General features: G+C 39.5%; 1 protein-coding gene and 1 long non-coding RNA gene across 2 annotated transcripts in view; one reads left to right on the top strand and one right to left on the bottom strand.

The window, feature by feature from the left end:
* LOC130915733 (uncharacterized) overlaps window positions 1-17,610 on the bottom strand; it is a 42,739-nt gene extending 25,129 nt beyond the window's left edge. Inside the window, exon 1 of the long non-coding RNA XR_009063130.1 lies at window positions 17,428-17,610. This is a non-coding gene — a long non-coding RNA (uncharacterized LOC130915733). The remainder of the gene's footprint in view (window positions 1-17,427) is intronic.
* Window positions 17,007-18,024, top strand: c5h15orf61 (chromosome 5 C15orf61 homolog). The gene is made up of 2 exons (XM_057835743.1): window positions 17,007-17,663; window positions 17,744-18,024. Exons 1-2 carry the CDS (start codon window positions 17,321-17,323, stop codon window positions 17,869-17,871), a joined length of 471 nt encoding a protein of 156 aa, XP_057691726.1. The 5' UTR covers window positions 17,007-17,320; the 3' UTR covers window positions 17,872-18,024.
* The last annotated feature ends 286 nt before the right edge of the window (window positions 18,025-18,310 follow it).

An 18,310-nucleotide genomic window follows, 5' to 3' on the forward strand; every position in this document is an offset into this window, starting at 1 on the left:
ATAAATAAACAAAACAAACTAAACCCAGCACTACTTTTAAGACTTGCGCTATTTCTCCAGCACTGTTGTTCCACGGTGCGATCGAGAAACTGAGTGGCAATCAAGAAAGAAGGGAAACATCTGTTTTATTTATAGCCAGATTGCGGGGCGCTTTGTGGAAACCAAGCAAAGTCGGAATCCCATCAGCGGCTACTCTACGCAGTTTAAGACTGCAGAATTTATTGCAAAAGCATCTCGCTCACTCTCTTTTTGTCTTTTGGCCTGCTGTTTGGCCCAACTGCATAGGCAAACTCCTGGGGTGAGCTTGCTCTACCGTAGCAAATGACAACAGTTCCCTTACACTTTTTGCCGCACCATTGTGTGCTTTATGGTTTGTACAGGGGGAATCACTGTGCAGCATTTGACCTCTTCTCTTACAGTACTTGAATATGATGATGGCTCTTACATGACTGGAATATCAACAGCATTATCTCCTGTGAAGCCAGACAGAAACCACTCAAAACACAAATAACACTTGGGTTGGATCAATGAAAGGCTCGCGGTGAATAATCATGTTTCAGTGCCACTGACGGCGACAGACGCCCAATCTGTTTTGACTGCGAGATCATTCGCTGCAAACCTCTCCCAGTCGAAATGTACTGGACATCTATCGACGACATTGCACTAAAACGCAATGACGTGCTGTGAGGTTCATGACAAGTGAGGCACTGACTTCCAGTCAGATTTACAAACACAAATTCAACTAGGCCTGCAAGTAGGACTGAACAGACCCTCGCAGTTTGGCGAAACTCGGACGTCACCCAATTCGGACGGCACGCAGGTCCAGGTGGTGGCAGATCGTCCCCCTCCAATCATCTCATAAGGACCTAACATGCTTGAAAGTCACCTCTTTTTGGGGGGGATAAGAAATACATTCCCACACTTAGGAGAAAAAAAACACTTATTGAAGAGGGTCCTACAAAAAAGTAGGCGCTACTGAGCTGTGCAGCCACGCCCTTATTCAAAACCAAAATGAATCCTCTAATTGGGCCAATTTGACCAAGTGTGCCAAATTTCATGGCTTTATAAGCTGCCTAAGTCCATGAAAAAATCTTTCTTTTAATGGCGAATAAAGGGTCGTCATGGTTGAAAAACCTTATAGGCGAGGCCTTTTTGAAAAATTCAAGGGGTCGCCACTGAGCCATTTTGATACATTTTTTTCCGCAACATTGCAAAATTATCGAAATTTACGCAAAGCAAATTTTGGTGGGTTTTTGGGCATGTTCAGGCCTCCAAATTGGCCATTTTCATTTGCCATGAAGAAATAATAATAATAATCCTTTGCATTAATCAATAGGGGCCTCGTGCCAGGGTGTGCTCGGGCCCTGAATATACGGTATATATAATTCTGATTTAACTTATTTCAAGCCAAAATAAATAACTTTATGGTGTTACCTTTACCTTTTAGCTACATGAAATCCATGCGACGATCCTTCTGAACACAGTAAATGTCTATGACTTTTTTGAAGAGGTCCACCTTGTTGTCCTTCAGTTTTAAAAGTCTGTCTCAATCATCATTGCTTGGGATGAAAGCCACCCTTGACTAGCTCCTCTTCCAACTGGATGTTTTTATTTATTTTTTATTTATTTATTTATTTATTTTATAATGCTGAAAAAGACTAAGTTTTCAGTGCTGACTTTTAATGTGAGTGGCTGATTATTCCTGCTTATATAGGCTTCTAAGCAAATTCTTCATATCGCAATATCCAATTTTGTCTCCAGACACTGCCACCCGTTGAAAACAAGAGAGGGGAAGCATAAAAGTCAGGTTGTTTTTCGTGTGTACCGCTTGAAAAGAGCGAGTGACGTTTTTTTTCCCCATTAGTTTTAAAGCACACCTCGCAGCCCCGGTTTTAGCCTTCCTTTATTAAAAACCTCTTGCTTTGATTGAAAATCCAGATTTGCGAATATATTCAAATCGGGAATGTGATCTTCCATTTTGAACGATTGTCAATAAAATGCAAAAAAGTTCAAGAACGAAGAGGACAGCGCATTAGTTCACAGTTTCAAATGGAAAACTGTTTATGAATACATACCAAATTACAAAAAAATCAAATGTTCAATATATTGTAATTACATTTTTATATTTTTTCATGACTGACTGGTGAGGCTCTGCGTCCCCTTGAATGCAGATCCCTGCTAAAACCCGATCATTCACTTCCAACCCTCTCAGTGCAAATGCAATCATCTTTCCCTTTGTCAGTTCCTCTTGTAACAGCATTTCTCAGCTCAGTCGCTATTTCTAATTAAATGAAATGTCTTACCAACTAACAAAAGCTGGCCGACCATTTAGCCGTGAGTTCGCCCATTGTCAAATCAAAGCGTGCTCTTGTGCTCCCAAACTGTTTAAGAGACACCTAAAACCAAAGTTAAAAATTGACAACATAATTAAGTGGCAAAACCATTATGGCACCTCCTAGTTACAGAAACAAGAGTGCTATCGATCCCAGTCGCGGTCCTGATTGATCCCCGGATAGATGGGCTTAGCTTCAGTATTCATCAGCCGCCCAGCGCAGATAGCATTGTTATTGAGGGCAGGTGCTGTCTCTGTGCTTGTGACTTTAAAGCCATTACACTCCGGAGGCCTTCTGATAATAGGCTGTCACTCACAGACTGACCCCTCCCACTTGGTCCATCAGGCATCCCACGCAGAAATTGAAACCGCCACCAAAGGTCTCAAGGATAACGAGAAGTTACCCAAGTCATCCGGATAGCACAAGGACATTTGCACTTGAAGAGTGATCATAAAACAGAACTTTATATTTTGTTCCAATGAATAAAAATTGAAGGGACAGACAACACCGATGTCATGTGCATTCCAAGTGGAATCTTGTTTAATAAATTGAAAAAACACAAAATTTCATTTTTTGGAATCTGGAATAGTGGAGAAAACTGTCAATACAAGCCAGCATGCGGCTACTTGTCTTTGGAGCAGACCGTTCCACGTAATTAGTGTGGCACGTATCGGTATTGATAACTGCACTAAAATGGTGTCAGGGATTAGAAAGAATTAACGTGCCGATGCTGCGCAATACATACTCTTCAAGATCTAGTTTCCAACTGCTAGTTGATTTACCGAAGATGGCCGTCAGAAAAGGATGATTTGTCGCCTTTCCCAAGACTGATTGATGTTCAATCGTATGGTGTCCAATCATCCCTCAGTTGTGAATTTCAATGAGTTTATCACTAGTAGACGTCCAATCCATTTGAAGCGGGAGAGTGGCAGCAATGGCGTCCCGCAATCAACATGTCACTATTGCTCCTTAATATTTATGAGGTTGTGAGAGAATTTTATTCATGCTTATAACACAACCATTATACATCATATTTTGTATGCTTTTGTTATGCTTGCATGAGAACATTGTAGCATAGAGCATCATTGTTATATTAACCTTTTTGAGTGTGCCTTCCCATAGCCCTTGTAGACTGTATCACAATATGCCCAAATATGGACTGTTATGTTCCTGTGTTTTCCAATATGCCCTGAATGAATACAATGGGTGTCTGTGGACCCCCTTATCAGATCTGACTCACTCTCTACCAGCCAGGACCAGTGCTCAAGGTCTCAGCTCAAAGATGTTTTTGTGTGGAAAAATACCCAGGTTTGTAAGATGATGAGTTTCGTTTCTTAGTAAGTTTCGTTTCACGGTGGGCTTCGGCACCGCCCTTTCAAGAGTATAAATGTCCAGCCTCTATTGTACTTCTTTGTACTTATGGGTGATCACAGCTCCTGGCTGAGTCACATCATTTTGTACCCGAGAGCTCTTGTTCCTTGTTTTGCCTTCGAAGCAAAGCAATCCATGGTTGGGGTCGTATTCATTTCTCTAATCGCTATCGAGGTAACACTTGTCTTGGAGTTCAAACTTGAGCTTCCCTGACAGAAGTTAGCATTGCGGCCAAGTGGATCAACCTCCCGTTTGTCCCCAATAGTAAAAGCATGGAAATAGTGTACGTATGAGATGTTTACTGAGCTAAATCTACCAATTCTGTCCAAAAACGATGTCCCTGGTGCCAAATTCACTGGTAAAGATGTGGAAGAACTAGAAGAAGTACTAATGTTCTGTTAAATAGATGGTTTGAGTGTCGAGGGCTGAAAAAGAGACGAGCTGATCCCGAGTTAGCTTTTTTATCATCACCTTTTTCTTGTGTGCATTGCTATACGCCACTGATATTGACATTCTCCTGTTTCAACAATCTATCCTTTACCACCATATGCTGTGTCTTTCTTTTATATTACATCTTCTGGTTGTCTTACGTCTCTGACCGTTCTGGGGGATAATTTACATTGCTATTTTTGTGTAGCGATCGCAAATGCTACTCATTGTCTGACAACGAACACTTTTAATTTTTTCATTATTTTTCAGTAAATTATATACACTTCCCCTTTACTAAGGTTGTTTCTTTACAACAGAAAAGGTAAAGCTTGCTAAAACAGGGCTAATTTATTTGAATATCCGTATTTTAGAAAAATAGGCCTACATGACTGTTGTGATATGTAAATGTTAGTCAAAGCAGTAGTACCGCCTACAAGTAACTCGGTAGGAGGCCATATAATTTTATGTCTCCCTACCTTCGCAATCCCCTTTGTATTAACTGTCCTCCCCGTTCACTTCACTCTTCCTGTATCCTCCACCTTGCCGTCCCCTGTGTCCGTCTCTCCACCTTCGGTTCCAGAGCTTTTAGTCACTTGGGGATTGCTTTCTGTAGGTCCATGCCCCCCAACAAAATGTTTACTGCATATGAAGGTGAATGATTTCACCTTGCTGGCGTTAAACTGGTCTGTTGGACATACGCACAAGTTGACCCATTCTTCATATTTTTTTCCTCAGAGTTTCTGGTTTCGGGAAACATATAAAGAAAACATCCTTCATATGTCGTAATGTCTAGAGTCGTTTCTACAAGTTCCTTAGTCGCAATGTTCGATCGAAATGTTATTTTTTGAAAGATTACCATAGAAAACAAGCAGAAATAACATTGATTGTATGCGAGGATGTGTCAATAATGTCCCACTTCCGCGTTACGAGGGCGATGTCACGGTCTACAAATAGTCCACTTCAGATGGATTGGACATCTAGCGCCATCACTGGCTGCCAATGACGTAAGCAGTGTCTGACCAAGCCATGTTATTATGCTATATTGTTATTTTACATTCAAGTGAGTATACTGAACGATACGATTAAGCACGACACCAAAGAAAAGATTTGCATTAAGACACTCAGTACATACCGGTATACTGTAAAATGGGTCAGAAGATGACTGCGTACAAGGAGGTTGCTGTGATGGATGCGGTTTAGAGCGTTGCAACATGTGGTGTCAAATTGCTCCATTTGACTATATTGTGAAAGCAGATCAATGTTTAAGCAAGATCAGGGATGCATTTGAGCAGATAGGGGCCTCTCTTACAGCCCCCTCGGGAAGTGGAGAGGAGGCAAGGCAAACAGTGGGCACAGGGAGCAAATGTGTCACATCACCCTCTAATAAACTGTCAGGTTTTATTGTGTCGATACACTGATTCTACCATTTAAGGCGTGCCCTTTAACCTTAAAATGGTGAGATGTTTAGAGCCCCCCCATCTTTTAGACTATAGGTCATTTTTAAGTGATGCACTCCAGTATCTGCTGTCATTGGTTAACCCTTGACTGGTTATTTGCTGTGGCCGACTGCAAATTGTTTTGCCACAGAAACCTGATCTCATTTATCAGGATGACGTTTGCTGGTAGCTGCTTGATTTATGATGCTGGAAATGTGCTGGTTTATGATGGTTTAACCTATGCTCCCAGTGTATGGATGTGCTGTCTATTGATCTGTCAGTTGTTAAATGAAATACTTTGTATATATTGTCTGACCATTAAGGCTCTAAACCTCCTTAATAGAAAAGTGTACAGTACACATTGGGAAAAATGCTTTGGGTATTGTAATTTATATTTAGTCAAAAGCAACTATTTTTACTTGAAAATACAGCGCTACTTTGCAGTTGGTATTATTACCATGGGTGAAAGTGGCTAGAATTTCTTGCCAGAACTCCAAGACATAAACGTCACCACGAAGTCCTTTTCTTTTTTTTTGTGTGTGTCATACTTCCTCAAACCACCAAAATGCTAAGAAAACTTCTTTTGGCGGCACAGTTATACCGAAAACACAGTGTACACAAAGTACAAATGACTTACATTATGACATGAATATAATAATGAACTATATTTTGAAGATAACGCAATCATTTACTTTTTGAAATTATAAGGAAATAAATAAGTAGCCTACCGTAAATTAACAAAAATAAGTCCAAACGTGCACATTATTCCTTTCAGACATAAGCATGCTTGTGATGGATAAGATGCATTCCCCATTTCTAAACCAATAAATACACTACTTTAGTTGCTAATGCCACTTCTGGGAGATGATTGGATGAAACTTTACCCATCGAAATTAAAACATGAGGCTTTGCACGCCCTCTTTGCTATTTTTGGCACTTTGAAAATGGCTGACCAAACGCAACTTTAAAAAGGTTAACGTAAAGTGCTAATTTCTCATTAAAAACATAATAACATTAACATTAAAAATAACCAATGAAAGCATGAAATATGGCACACTTTTTTTTTGCCCAGAAGAAAAAAAGCGGGCCTGAAGGGGTCAAGGTGTAAGAAGTTCTGAACCTCCCCATCACAGCAAATAAAATAAGCCTATACAGCCTTCGTTTCCTCTTAAAGATCTGCTCAACCTTACACTGCATTGCCCTTTTTTATCACATTAATTCAACAATTTTTAAAAAATTGTTCCAGAAAACATGGACATTTGAACAAATCAGAGCTAACTATCCATGCTGATCATATGTCAGTATGTCAGCCAATTGAACGGACAACTGAGTCCAGGGTGGTTTGCTGCGCGCATGCGCGCATCCACGCAACTCTTCAGACTCCAATTGAGAGACAGAGGCGCTGGGCACAGCACCGTTGAATACATAAATAATAAATATTGGTGGAAACCAATGACGCTACAGAAACACTTAATTGTGTTGTTGTTAACAGTTGTGTGTGTAAGGGGCAGTTTACATAGTGACTCTCCGAGAAGACAAAAAAATTAAAATTTGCATTTATATGGTTCCGTCTCCATTCGAACAATGTCGCAATTTCGCTTGAAAATGATGTAATATTCATGCCAGGCCCTAGGGGGCAGTGCAGATTTACAAGGCGACAGCGAATGATGCCCTTTGACCTCCTCAACCCAGAAGACAACATGCCCGCCCACTCCATGCAATGGCATTTTCTTTTGTCCAAAAAAGCACAAAAATGGAAACAGTCAACATATTTAAATTTAAAAATATTATTAAAACAGTCAATTAAAGCCGACGTTCCACCATTTGCTGTTTTTAATGTTTAATAGCACTGCTGCGCACACCCAATGTGACGTGTTCGAGTTCTGACGTTATCGGCGCGGATCCCGCGCAGCAGGAGCTTTTGATATGCATGCGGAGCCAGCCCCCGCGATTGAATTCTTCCACTTTGGAGGCAGGATTCAGAATTTTTCGCCTTCGCCTTCCGTCCTCGCCGACACCATATGCAAACGAGGCAAGTCCGCTACTCAGTCATTGCGTCTTCGTGTCGCAGAGTCACCATGTAAACTGCCCCTACATCTGCCGTTAGTAGATTGTTTTTTTCTTAGAGATGCATGTGTGGGAGCCCAGCAGGTTTTTTTTTAACATGGGGTTTTAACAGTTATGGTCATATTTTCGGGATCAAAGCACCGTTCCGCACTGTTCCAGCCCCGAATCTTTGACCGGAATGGTGTACTGGACCGTTCCAGCCCACTTTTACCCCTGATTATTACCCATTACTTATAATTACAATTACATTTATTTTAATAATTCTCAGTATATTGTTACAATGGGTTTTAAGTACAATCTAATTCCAAGACTGGTGATTGTGCAAAGCCGGAGCATTTTTCAGTCATTTCAAGGGTATAGAGATATTTGCTCCCATATGTTTGTTCTTTGTACATGATACATTTATTTTTATATCATTTTGTACTGGATAAGATTCACAGCTCTCAGCATCTTCTCAGGTTCTCTAATTCAGCTTAGTGTTTTTCCATGAAGAGGATGGTTTTAGCCTCCCTCCTGGTATAACGACAAAATTAACTGTATGATCTCGAAGGTTTGGGGCAGATCTACTTGAGGGCACCTGTGTGGGGCTCTCGGGACGTTTGCCCTGGCAGGCCAGCTTTAAATTATTTTTTTTCCCTTAACAAATGTATTTATCATAGGCGATCATTGCTTTCTTTTTGTTCCTGAATTGTAAGTCGTCTTCTCATGTTCGTTAAGAAAATAAAAGTATCTGTAAAAGAGAAAATCAATTTTTTTCGTCTTCAAAGACAATCCAAATCAAGAGTTGTATCACTTATTGAAATGTCAAAATCTTACAATGTAACATTTCTTGTTCAATTTCTCGCATGCAGTTCGTGCTTACGTGTAACTCAGTACAGGTAAAGTGAATGCGTGCCACAAGAGGATAGCATCTAATTGAATAGATGATGACACACCAAGTGGTTAAAACAATGATTAGATAAAGTACATTAAACAATGATTGAAAAAAAAAAGTTTCTACATTCCTTCGCTACATGACCTGTTTTCTGCCTTACATGACCTGTTTTCTGCTTTTAAAATAAGGGTAGTCAATAAAAGCTGAGCACTTCCGAGCAACACATACTAATGAAATCCGATGGAAAAGGAGCTCCATGAAAAATGCTTTCATGAGGGTAACCATGCCCAATTTTATATTTGAAGGTAGAATTTATTAGATACCATTTTTGTAGTAGAATTAGTAATTTATTATTTCCAACCTTTACTGAGCTAAGATATTTTTCACTGGGAAAATCTCACAACACATCACCAATTTGAAAGGACTCTAAGAATGATAGCATCAAAACACACCATACCAATTGATTTTCAAACCCGATGAATTATTGGAGGGACTCAGCACCCACTGCACAGGCTCTGGGCACAGCCTTGCCAGGCAGCTCCTTCAGGTCCAGCGTCAGCAATTCATTTGGATCTTAATATGAAGGAGCATTCCTTTTGCGGGCAACAATGACCAAATTTCTGTGAAATGTGCCATGTATGTCTGACTATACCAGGTTTATTCAGAGTAGGAGTACTGTATTGTGGCATCAACTATTGTCGACCTATAATAATGTCCTCACATTGGTAAACATACAGTGGGGCAAATAAGTATTTAGTCAACTACTAATTGTGCAAGTTCTCCCACTTGAAAATATTAGAGAGGCCTGTAATTGTCAACATGGGTAAACCTCAACCACGAGAGACAGAATGTGAAAAAAAAACAGAAAATCACATTGTTTGATTTTTAAAGAATTTATTTGCATATCATGGTGTAAAATAAGTATTTGGTCAATACCAAAAGTTCATCTCAATACTTTGTTATGTACCCTTTGTTAGCAATAACGGAGGCCAAATGTTTTCTGTAACTCTTCACAAGCTTTTCACACACTGTTGCTGGTATTTTGGCCCATTCCTCCATGCAGATTTCCTCTAGAGCAGTGATGTTTTGGGGCTGTCGTTGGGCAACACGGACTTTCAACTTCCTCCACAGATTTTCTATGGGGTTGAGATCTGGAGACTGGCAAGGCCACTCCGGGACCTTGAAATGCTTCTTACGAAGCCACTCCTTTCTTGCCTTGGCTGTGTGTTTGGGATCATTGTCATGCTGAAAGACCCAGCCACGTCTCATCTTCAATGCCCTTCCTGATGGAAGGAGATTTTCACTCAAAATTTCTCGATACATGGTCCCATTCTTTCTTTCCTTTACACAGATCAGTCGTCCTGGTCCCTTTGCAGAAAAACAGCCCCAAAGCATGAGGTTTCCACCCCCATGCTCCACAGGGGGTATGGTGTTCTTCGGATGCAATTTAGTATTCTTTCTCCTCCAAACACGAGAACCTGTGTTTCTACCAAAAAGTTGTATTTTGGTTTCATCTGATCATATCACATTCTCCCAGTCCTCTTCTGGATCATCCAAATGCTCTCTAGCGAGCCGCAGACGGGCCAGGACTCTGTGTACTGGCTTCAGCAGGGGACACGTCTGGCAGTGCAGGATTTGAGTCCCTGGCGGTGCATTGTGTTATTGATAGTAGCCTTTGTTACTGTGGTCCCAGCTCTCTGTAGGTCAGTTAGTTGTTCCCCCGTGTGGTTCTGGAACCGTTCTTGTTATCATTTTGATGCCACAGGGTGAGATCTTGCATGGAACCCCAGATCGAGGGAGATTATCAATGGTCTTGTATGTCTTCCATTTTCTAATAATTGCTCCCACAGTTGAGTTCTTTACATCAAGCGTTTTACCTATTGCAGATTCAGTCTTTCCAGCCTGGTGCAGGTCTACAATTTTGTCTCTGGTGTCTTTCAACAGCTCTTTGGTCTTGACCATAGTGGAGTTTGGAGTGTGACTGACTGAGAGTTGTGGACAGGTGTCTTTTATACCGATAATGAGTTAAAACAGGTGCCATTAATACAGGTAAAGAGTGGAGCCTCGTTAGAAGAAATTAGACCTCTTTGACAGCCAGAAATCTTGCTTGTTTGTAGGTCACCAAATACTTATTTTCCACTCTAACTTGGAAATAAATCCTTTAAAAATCTAGCAACGCGATTTTCTGTTTTTTTTCTCCAAATTCTGTCTCTCATGGTTGAGGTTTACCCATGTTGACAATTACAGGCCTGTCTAATCTTTTCAAGTAGGAGAACTTGCACAATTGGTGGTTGACTAAATACTTATTCGCCCCACTGTATATATTGCCACAGCACCCACACGCTATTTAAAACACCCACTGTGGCATGAATAGAAGGAATTCACACCTTATTGGTACAGAAGAAGCCATGTGGATTGGATTCTACGAACAAGAACAATCCGGTTGTCGAGTCAATCTTTGGTGATTACAATGAACTGACTGTAAATCTCCACAAACACCTTTGGAAAATGTTTGCTTACACACAAAACTGATCTAATTGAAACCATAATTTAACCTGTTGGTAATAAAAAGGCAGCAATTGATACACAATACACATTTATGTTGCACTGTACCTTCTACCATCTATGCAATTTACCGTTCCGTCCTTTCTCTGGATGTAATCCAACGGCACGGCAATGAACATAATGTAACTATTGAAATCAAACTTCAATTTTAGTGTTCAGTATTAGAATAGGATTTACTGAGAGCATAATTAAGAGGCAGGCCATGAACAGTACATGACACATTGGAGGCAGCTGTATTAAAGACACATCTTTGTGAATTGGGCACGAAGCCACATGGGCAAACCTGTCTGGGTTTAAACATCAATTTAGATTCAAACCTGTTGCTGAAAGCTGCATACTTTATTTGATGGGAAGAAGCAGGTCACATATGTTTGCCCTTGCACAGTCATTCTTCACATTGTGGAGCGAGGGAGCCTCAGCTGGAGCATCAGGCTTTTTAATGAAAATCCAAGGCAATAGAACACAGGTACAATCCAGACTTATAATTCCCACGGCTTTGTGCAGAGCAACAATAGGACATTAGAAGTAGATTTTTAGTGAGTGGAGTGACCGTGCACTGTAGAGTTCTGCTGTCTCTCGGGTATCAGATTAATGTATTGAAACAGTGGTCAACGGTTAAGTGTGCTGAAAGTCTGAAATCATTTCCACTTACGTTCTGTATACGCAGCCATCAATTACATGACCAAAAATATTAGGGCTATTAAATCACTATAAAAATAAACAATAGGAAACTTAAATGAAGATCAGTAAGTGCTGCCTCCAGCTGATATATCCATCATCATTTGACCGCATAACGATTATACCAAGTAGAACATATTGGAGAATTATACATGGTCAGGCCATCATGTAATGGTGAAGATGAAGTGGCCGGAACCAAGAGACTTTGGAGTTCTGACAGGCAGCCATTTGCATTTTCTGGCAGGAATGTTTACTTTGATAAATAGGAACAGCAAAAGGAGGCAGCTGACTGCCATTTAGTTATTAACAACTCCTTCAGTGGTGATTTATTTGCCGCGTTTAGAGGGAGGCCATAGCTATTAGGATATTATTGGTAAAACTAGCCCTGTTTAAGTAGGAGACTATGACCATATCTGACCCCTTAATATGCCTCTAATGATGCCATTAACCATACAAGCATACATATGAATGGGAACTTCACATCAGACATGAGACTGGAAAAACTAGCTCATGGCAAAATATCTCCACAATCACATATACATACAGTGAAGGAGGTTGTCATTCCACAAGAATAACCCATATCTGTCGAGCCTTCATCTGCTTAATTTGGATGACTTTGGAAGGACTTAAAGAGGTGATTTTTTAGAGCTGACAGTTAATGATAATTTTTCAGTGCCATTGATGGCGATAACGTCCAATCCATTTGAACTGGGAGAGGCCGTCAATGACTGACTTAACCTTAAGAATAAAATTGTTATAACTTACTGAAAAAAAGCAAATACGTGACACTAGTTTTTTTCGCATCTGTCCTAATTATGTTCTCCTAAATACTTTGAGGTACGTTGATATGAATGTTATAAATATTGTCATTTTCAATTTAGTTCACCAAACTATGTACGGTAATTTTTTCTTCTTTTTAACACAAGGGTAAAAAACGTGTTTCATATGAGTATATAGTGCCTACCATAAGCAGCCCTTTTCAAGTCCAGCCACGAATTCTTTATAGGAATCAGAGGTGGGTAGTAACGCGTTACATTTATTCGAGTAACTTTTTGGGAAAAATGCATACCTATCAACCCGAAGCCAATGGCAATCTTACAAATAGTGGCGTATGCCCTTACAAATGGTGACTAATCTTACGTTTTATATAGCGTGCAATATGAAACAAAAATAAAACTCAATTTTTAAAATAATATGAATTTATCGGTAATATTGTCAAATATAACCTGGTGAAATCAAAGAACAATCAATATCTTCAGCTACATCATGATTACTAAAATTTAACAGTGACTTTTGCTATAATTGTATGTAGCACTTTTGGCAATTTCAATCATGTCTTTTGCTGGCTGCACTTCGCGGCACTTCAGCCTGCAATTCAGTTAGACTTGAAGGTAGTTTGTTAGTGTGTCCATTTATAAATTAAAAAGGTCACTTGATAAAATTAACTTACCGATGCAATCTTTAAGTCAGGGAACATTTCTTTTGCTAATTCTGAGAAGTGATCAGCAATAGTTAAGGGCAAATTGTGTTCGGCAACAAATTGGCAGAATGAAATCTCCGCTTTCGTCACTTTTCATTCTGCAGACTCCATCTTTATGACCAGTGTTGTTAATCTTACTTTTAAGAAAGTAATTAATTACAGTTACAAAAGTAATTGAATTAGTAACTCAGTTTACTGAATGTAAAAGTAATTAGTTACTTGGCAAAGTAACTGGTGTTACCTTTCATGTTCAAAAAACAGTAACCTTTGCTATGTTGGAAAGTCATTTAATGTAGTGAATCAACCGTTAAAGTTGTTAAAATTGCTCCCGTTTTTGCATTACTTCCCTTCTGTCTACTTTTGACATGTGAAAGTTTTAAAACTGTTTCATCATTTAAAGGTAGATTCAAGTCAAGATTTTGCTGATTTAGGAGTATTTTAGATAAAAGGTTACTTAGGTTCGCTAGGAAGGTTCACTACAACAGAGCCTGGTAAAGTATAAAATCAAGGCGCTAACTTTGATTTAAAAATACATAATGTGTTGCATATCCCACCTCAAAATGTAATAAACTAGTGAACAATTACAGGCTGAGACTTTGGAGAATAACAAACTAATAAGTGCCACAGTAATCACAAAGATAGATCAGTGTTTTGCTTTCTATTTTCGTTAACTACAAGTAAATACTGTAATTACGCAAAGAGCTCAATTGGTGTTTAGGTGCTGACTTCATTATCATTTTGATAGATGAGTCTAAATAATCAACACATTAATAATTCATACTAGTTTCATTATGCATGCTTATGCATGCCTGAACACCTCATCAACCTGGTGCCAGGCCTTTAAACAATAGATGTCTTTTATTAGCAGTATGCCCGAGTTTATGCTTGTTAATCTGCTAGTTATATTATTTTATCAAACATTCATTTAGTTGGTGGCCTGGTGCCTCAGACCAGCAGTTGAGCCACCACCGTGGTTAATGGCTTTAACGGTAGCCATCATTAGGGGCCTGCATATTACAAACACAATTAAGTCCCTGTTGGACACTTTTATTGTTGTGTGGTTGACAAGAGGAGCCACACATGCAGCATGGCGAGTTATTGGCTTCTATCTCCTGTGCTTACCCAGGCTTAGGCCTACTCTTTTTGTCTACCAGATGTGCTTGAGAACCTGGAACACGTTTGTCCTCTTGAGCCTTCAGTTTTAAGTAATCAGTCTATTCATTTATGTCGCTGCACATTCAGCTCTGCTTTTTGGAAAATGTCAACCTGAATGCAAACCCTAGCTGAACTACTTAGCTACTCTCTTTGATTGGCGTCATACAAATAAACCCATTTGGCATCTTTGAAACATTAATTGTTCCTCCCAGCTTTTAATTAAGAAAGGGCCAACAATTTACCACATGTGGCCCGACACTCATCATGTTCACTAATCATACACTCTCTTCAAACTCAGCAATGACCCTGAGGACATATCTGTGGAGTACAACCACCTATGTCTTATTTACTAATTCACACATGAGAAATGTGATCCTTTGCGCAAATCAGATACGTGTGTGGATATCTCACTATCGAGTAACTTGTTTCATTCCAATTTCAGTTTACTTTGGGGTCTTCATTTGTTTGCCATTAAAAGTAATCAAACTAAAAAGGATCAGAGTGGAGAAATATACTTTTGTAGATTACGATATTATTTGTGGTTGCTTAACCCATTTGATTTGTCTTTTGTTTGTATGCTGCATATAGTTTTGTAAATAAACTGCTCACCTGCATTCGTCACAAGATGGAATATGCATGCAAACTTTCATTTAACTGCATATCTCAAATAAAGATGCTTAGTTTTTCTAAAATAACGACATGGAAATAATTAGTAAACCTTATTTCTATTTATTATTTACTTATTTGTACTATAAGAGAAGTGTCTCAGTTGATCTCAAGGGAGCCCTGATGACCTTTGCCCGCTATCTGTCATCTGTCATTCATCAGGAATATCATCTTCGAAAATGAAGGGAGAAACCAATTTTAAGATTTCTTGTAAATGGCCTAACGACCTTCACATTTATGTACTCCATGGAAGTTTCACATTCTGGGAGACAAGCAGTGGGAATGACTGCCAAAATTAAAACTATATACTATGTATATTAAAGTGATTTATAATCCAACCTGGATTTTTCCTTCAGAAGGAGCTCAGATTTTGCCATGTACCTGTACTTATTACGAATTTTTTTGTTGTTGTTGTCTTTGTTTTTATAATGGATGGAGATTAATTTTGTTAAACATACCCATTTAAATAATTGTAAATCTGGGCCTTTAATTTTGTTTGTGTGTGTGTGTGTGTGTGTGTGTGTGTGTGTGAGGGGGGGGGGTGGTACAGTGGGGCAAATAAGCATTTAGTCAACCACTAATTGTGCAAGTTCTCCCACTTGAAAATATTACAGAGGCCTGTAATTGTCAACATGGGTAAACCTCAAACATGAGAGACAGAATGTGGAAAAAAAAACAGAAAATCACATTGTTTGATTTTTAAAGAATTTATTTGCAAATCATGGTGGAAAATAAGTATTTGGTCAATACCAAAAGTTCATCTCAATACTTTGTTATGTACCCTTTGTTGGCAATAACGGAGGCCAAACATTTTCTGTAACTCTTCACAAGCTTTTCACACACTGTTGCTGTTATTTTGGCCCATTCCTCTATGCAGATCTCCTCTAGAGCAGTGATGTTTTGGGGCTGTCGTTGGGCAACACGGACTTTCAACTCCCTCCACAGATTTTCTACGGGGTTGAGATCTGGAGACTGGCTAGGCCACTCCAGGACCTTGAAATGCTTCTTACAAAGCCACTCCTTTGTTGCCCTGGCTGTGTGTTTGGGATCATTGTCATGCTGAAAGACCCAGCCACGTCTCATCTTCAATGCCCTTCCTGATGGAAGGAGATTTTCACTCAAAATCTCTCGATACATGGCCCCATTCATTCTTTCCTTTACACAGATCAGTCGTCCTGATCCCTTTGCAGAAAAACAGCCCCAAAGCATGATGTTTCCACCTCCATGCTTCACAGTGGGTATGGTGTTCTTCGGATGCAATTTAGTATTCTTTCTCCTCCAAACACGAGAACCTGTGTTTCTACCAAAAAGTTCTATTTTGGTTTCATATGACCATAGCACATTCTCCCCTTCCTCTTCTGGATCATCCAAATGCTCTCTAGCGAGCCGCAGACGGGCCAGGACTCTGTGTACTGGCTTCAGCAGGGGGACGCGTCTGGCAGTGCAGGATTTGAGTCCTTCGGATGCAATTCAGTATTCTTTCTCCTCTCCATATTTGAGTTTTACCCATGTTGACAATTACAGGCCTCTCTAATCTTTTCAAGTAGGAGAACTTGCACAATTGGTGGTAGACTAAATACTTATTTGCCCCACTGTATATAAAAATGCATTGCAATTAATTTGAATATTGTAAAAAGGTTTCGGAATAATTCAATTTAAAAATTTGAAAGCCATTTCTCCATATAAAAAATTGAAATGTTAAAAGTTTCAGGATTATAGAAGGATAATTGTTTCCGAATTTCTATGTTTAGAATTATTATTATTATTATTTATATTTTTGCATGTAAGCTTTATTCACCAAAAAACAGTTTTACAAATAATAAAATAAAATAAACAGATTTACTCAGTTTTTGCATTTATAGATATTTTATATTATATTTCATTCATTTTAATGTTGCTATGTTCCACAGTGGGAGTTTCCGCCTCATTTGTTTCCAGCCGGTCAACTTTATTGAAAGCACCTACTCACCGGTATGTAACCGATAATTCAGGTCAGCTGTAATGTTTGTTGCATTTCATTGAAAAACGTGTATTATATATTAGTACGGTTGCCTAATTCAAGCTGATGCCTCTGTAGATGGAATGTTTTTCAAAGGTGCTTGCGTCCTTTTTTGTCAGTGACAAAAGGATCATGTTTGCTAACGTTAGCTGAGCTAACTAGCGTCCTTTAGTTTTTAAAGAGGCAGTAGCCCATTTAACCCGCTAGTCATGAACATCATCTTCAGGTTCCTTTGGTAAGATTTAAAGTATCACATGAGTACGAGTTATGAAGGAGCTCTTGAGAAAAGTGCACCACGTCTTGGTAAAAATCGCGTTTTTCCCGAGCACTTTGGGCAAATCTGTGACTCTTCCCGCCGCCTCGGAGGTGCTCACCTGTCATCTAGTTCAGCGAAAACTTCCACCGTGGACCTCTTACTGCGTCCGATACTCTGCAGTCCACAATGATCAGTTTGGACTTTCCAACTTCAACTGGAGTGTTCAGGGTTCCAACTACCACATTCTAAGAACAGGCTGCTTCCCTTTTATAAAGTACCATTGCACCAAAGCGCCCCCGCAGAACCTGGACTTCGAAGACAGGTTTTTCACCATGCTCAAAGTTATCAATCTAGGTCTGTATGTAAAATTATTACTCAATAATTCATGTCAATTTTCCTTTTCAAATACTACATCAGTAAGCTATGTCTTGCAGGTATTCCCTGTTTAGCCTACGGAATTGGTTGCTGGATGGTTGTGGGTGCTGCCGAAACGGTCAAGACGAGCGTTGGTCCTGTCAAAGTCTATTTTGCCTACAAAGAAGAAGAAGGTGCTCAATATTGAACCAAAGAACAAACAGTATTTCAATGCAAGACAATAGTATTATTCATATTTACTAATGGGAGGCTCCAGTGGGCATATAGGAGTGGAATTCTGTATCTCAAGTGGACATTTTCTGTTGACTTATTAAAGATTTCAAGTTGGAAAGGAAGAGTCGTTTTTGCACATTATTACCTGACAGACAACACTATTTTATTTAGAGGGCACGTTTATCAATAAAAATGTCTGACAAGTTTAGCCCAAAAATGATTATTTAAAGGGAACCTCAGACTTAAAGCCTTGTAGGCTCTAATAAGCCACAATTGTTGTCTTTTTGATAATCTACAATATTTTGTACATGCTTTGACCTACGGAGGGCGCCATGTTTTATCCGCGCAATGGACGCTCGGGGTGATGACGTAGTTTGTCATTCACTAGACCAGGGGTCTGCGACCCTGGTCCT

This window comes from Corythoichthys intestinalis, chromosome 5, assembly GCF_030265065.1.
Source record: "Corythoichthys intestinalis isolate RoL2023-P3 chromosome 5, ASM3026506v1, whole genome shotgun sequence".
Classification (NCBI taxonomy): domain Eukaryota; kingdom Metazoa; phylum Chordata; class Actinopteri; order Syngnathiformes; family Syngnathidae; genus Corythoichthys; species Corythoichthys intestinalis.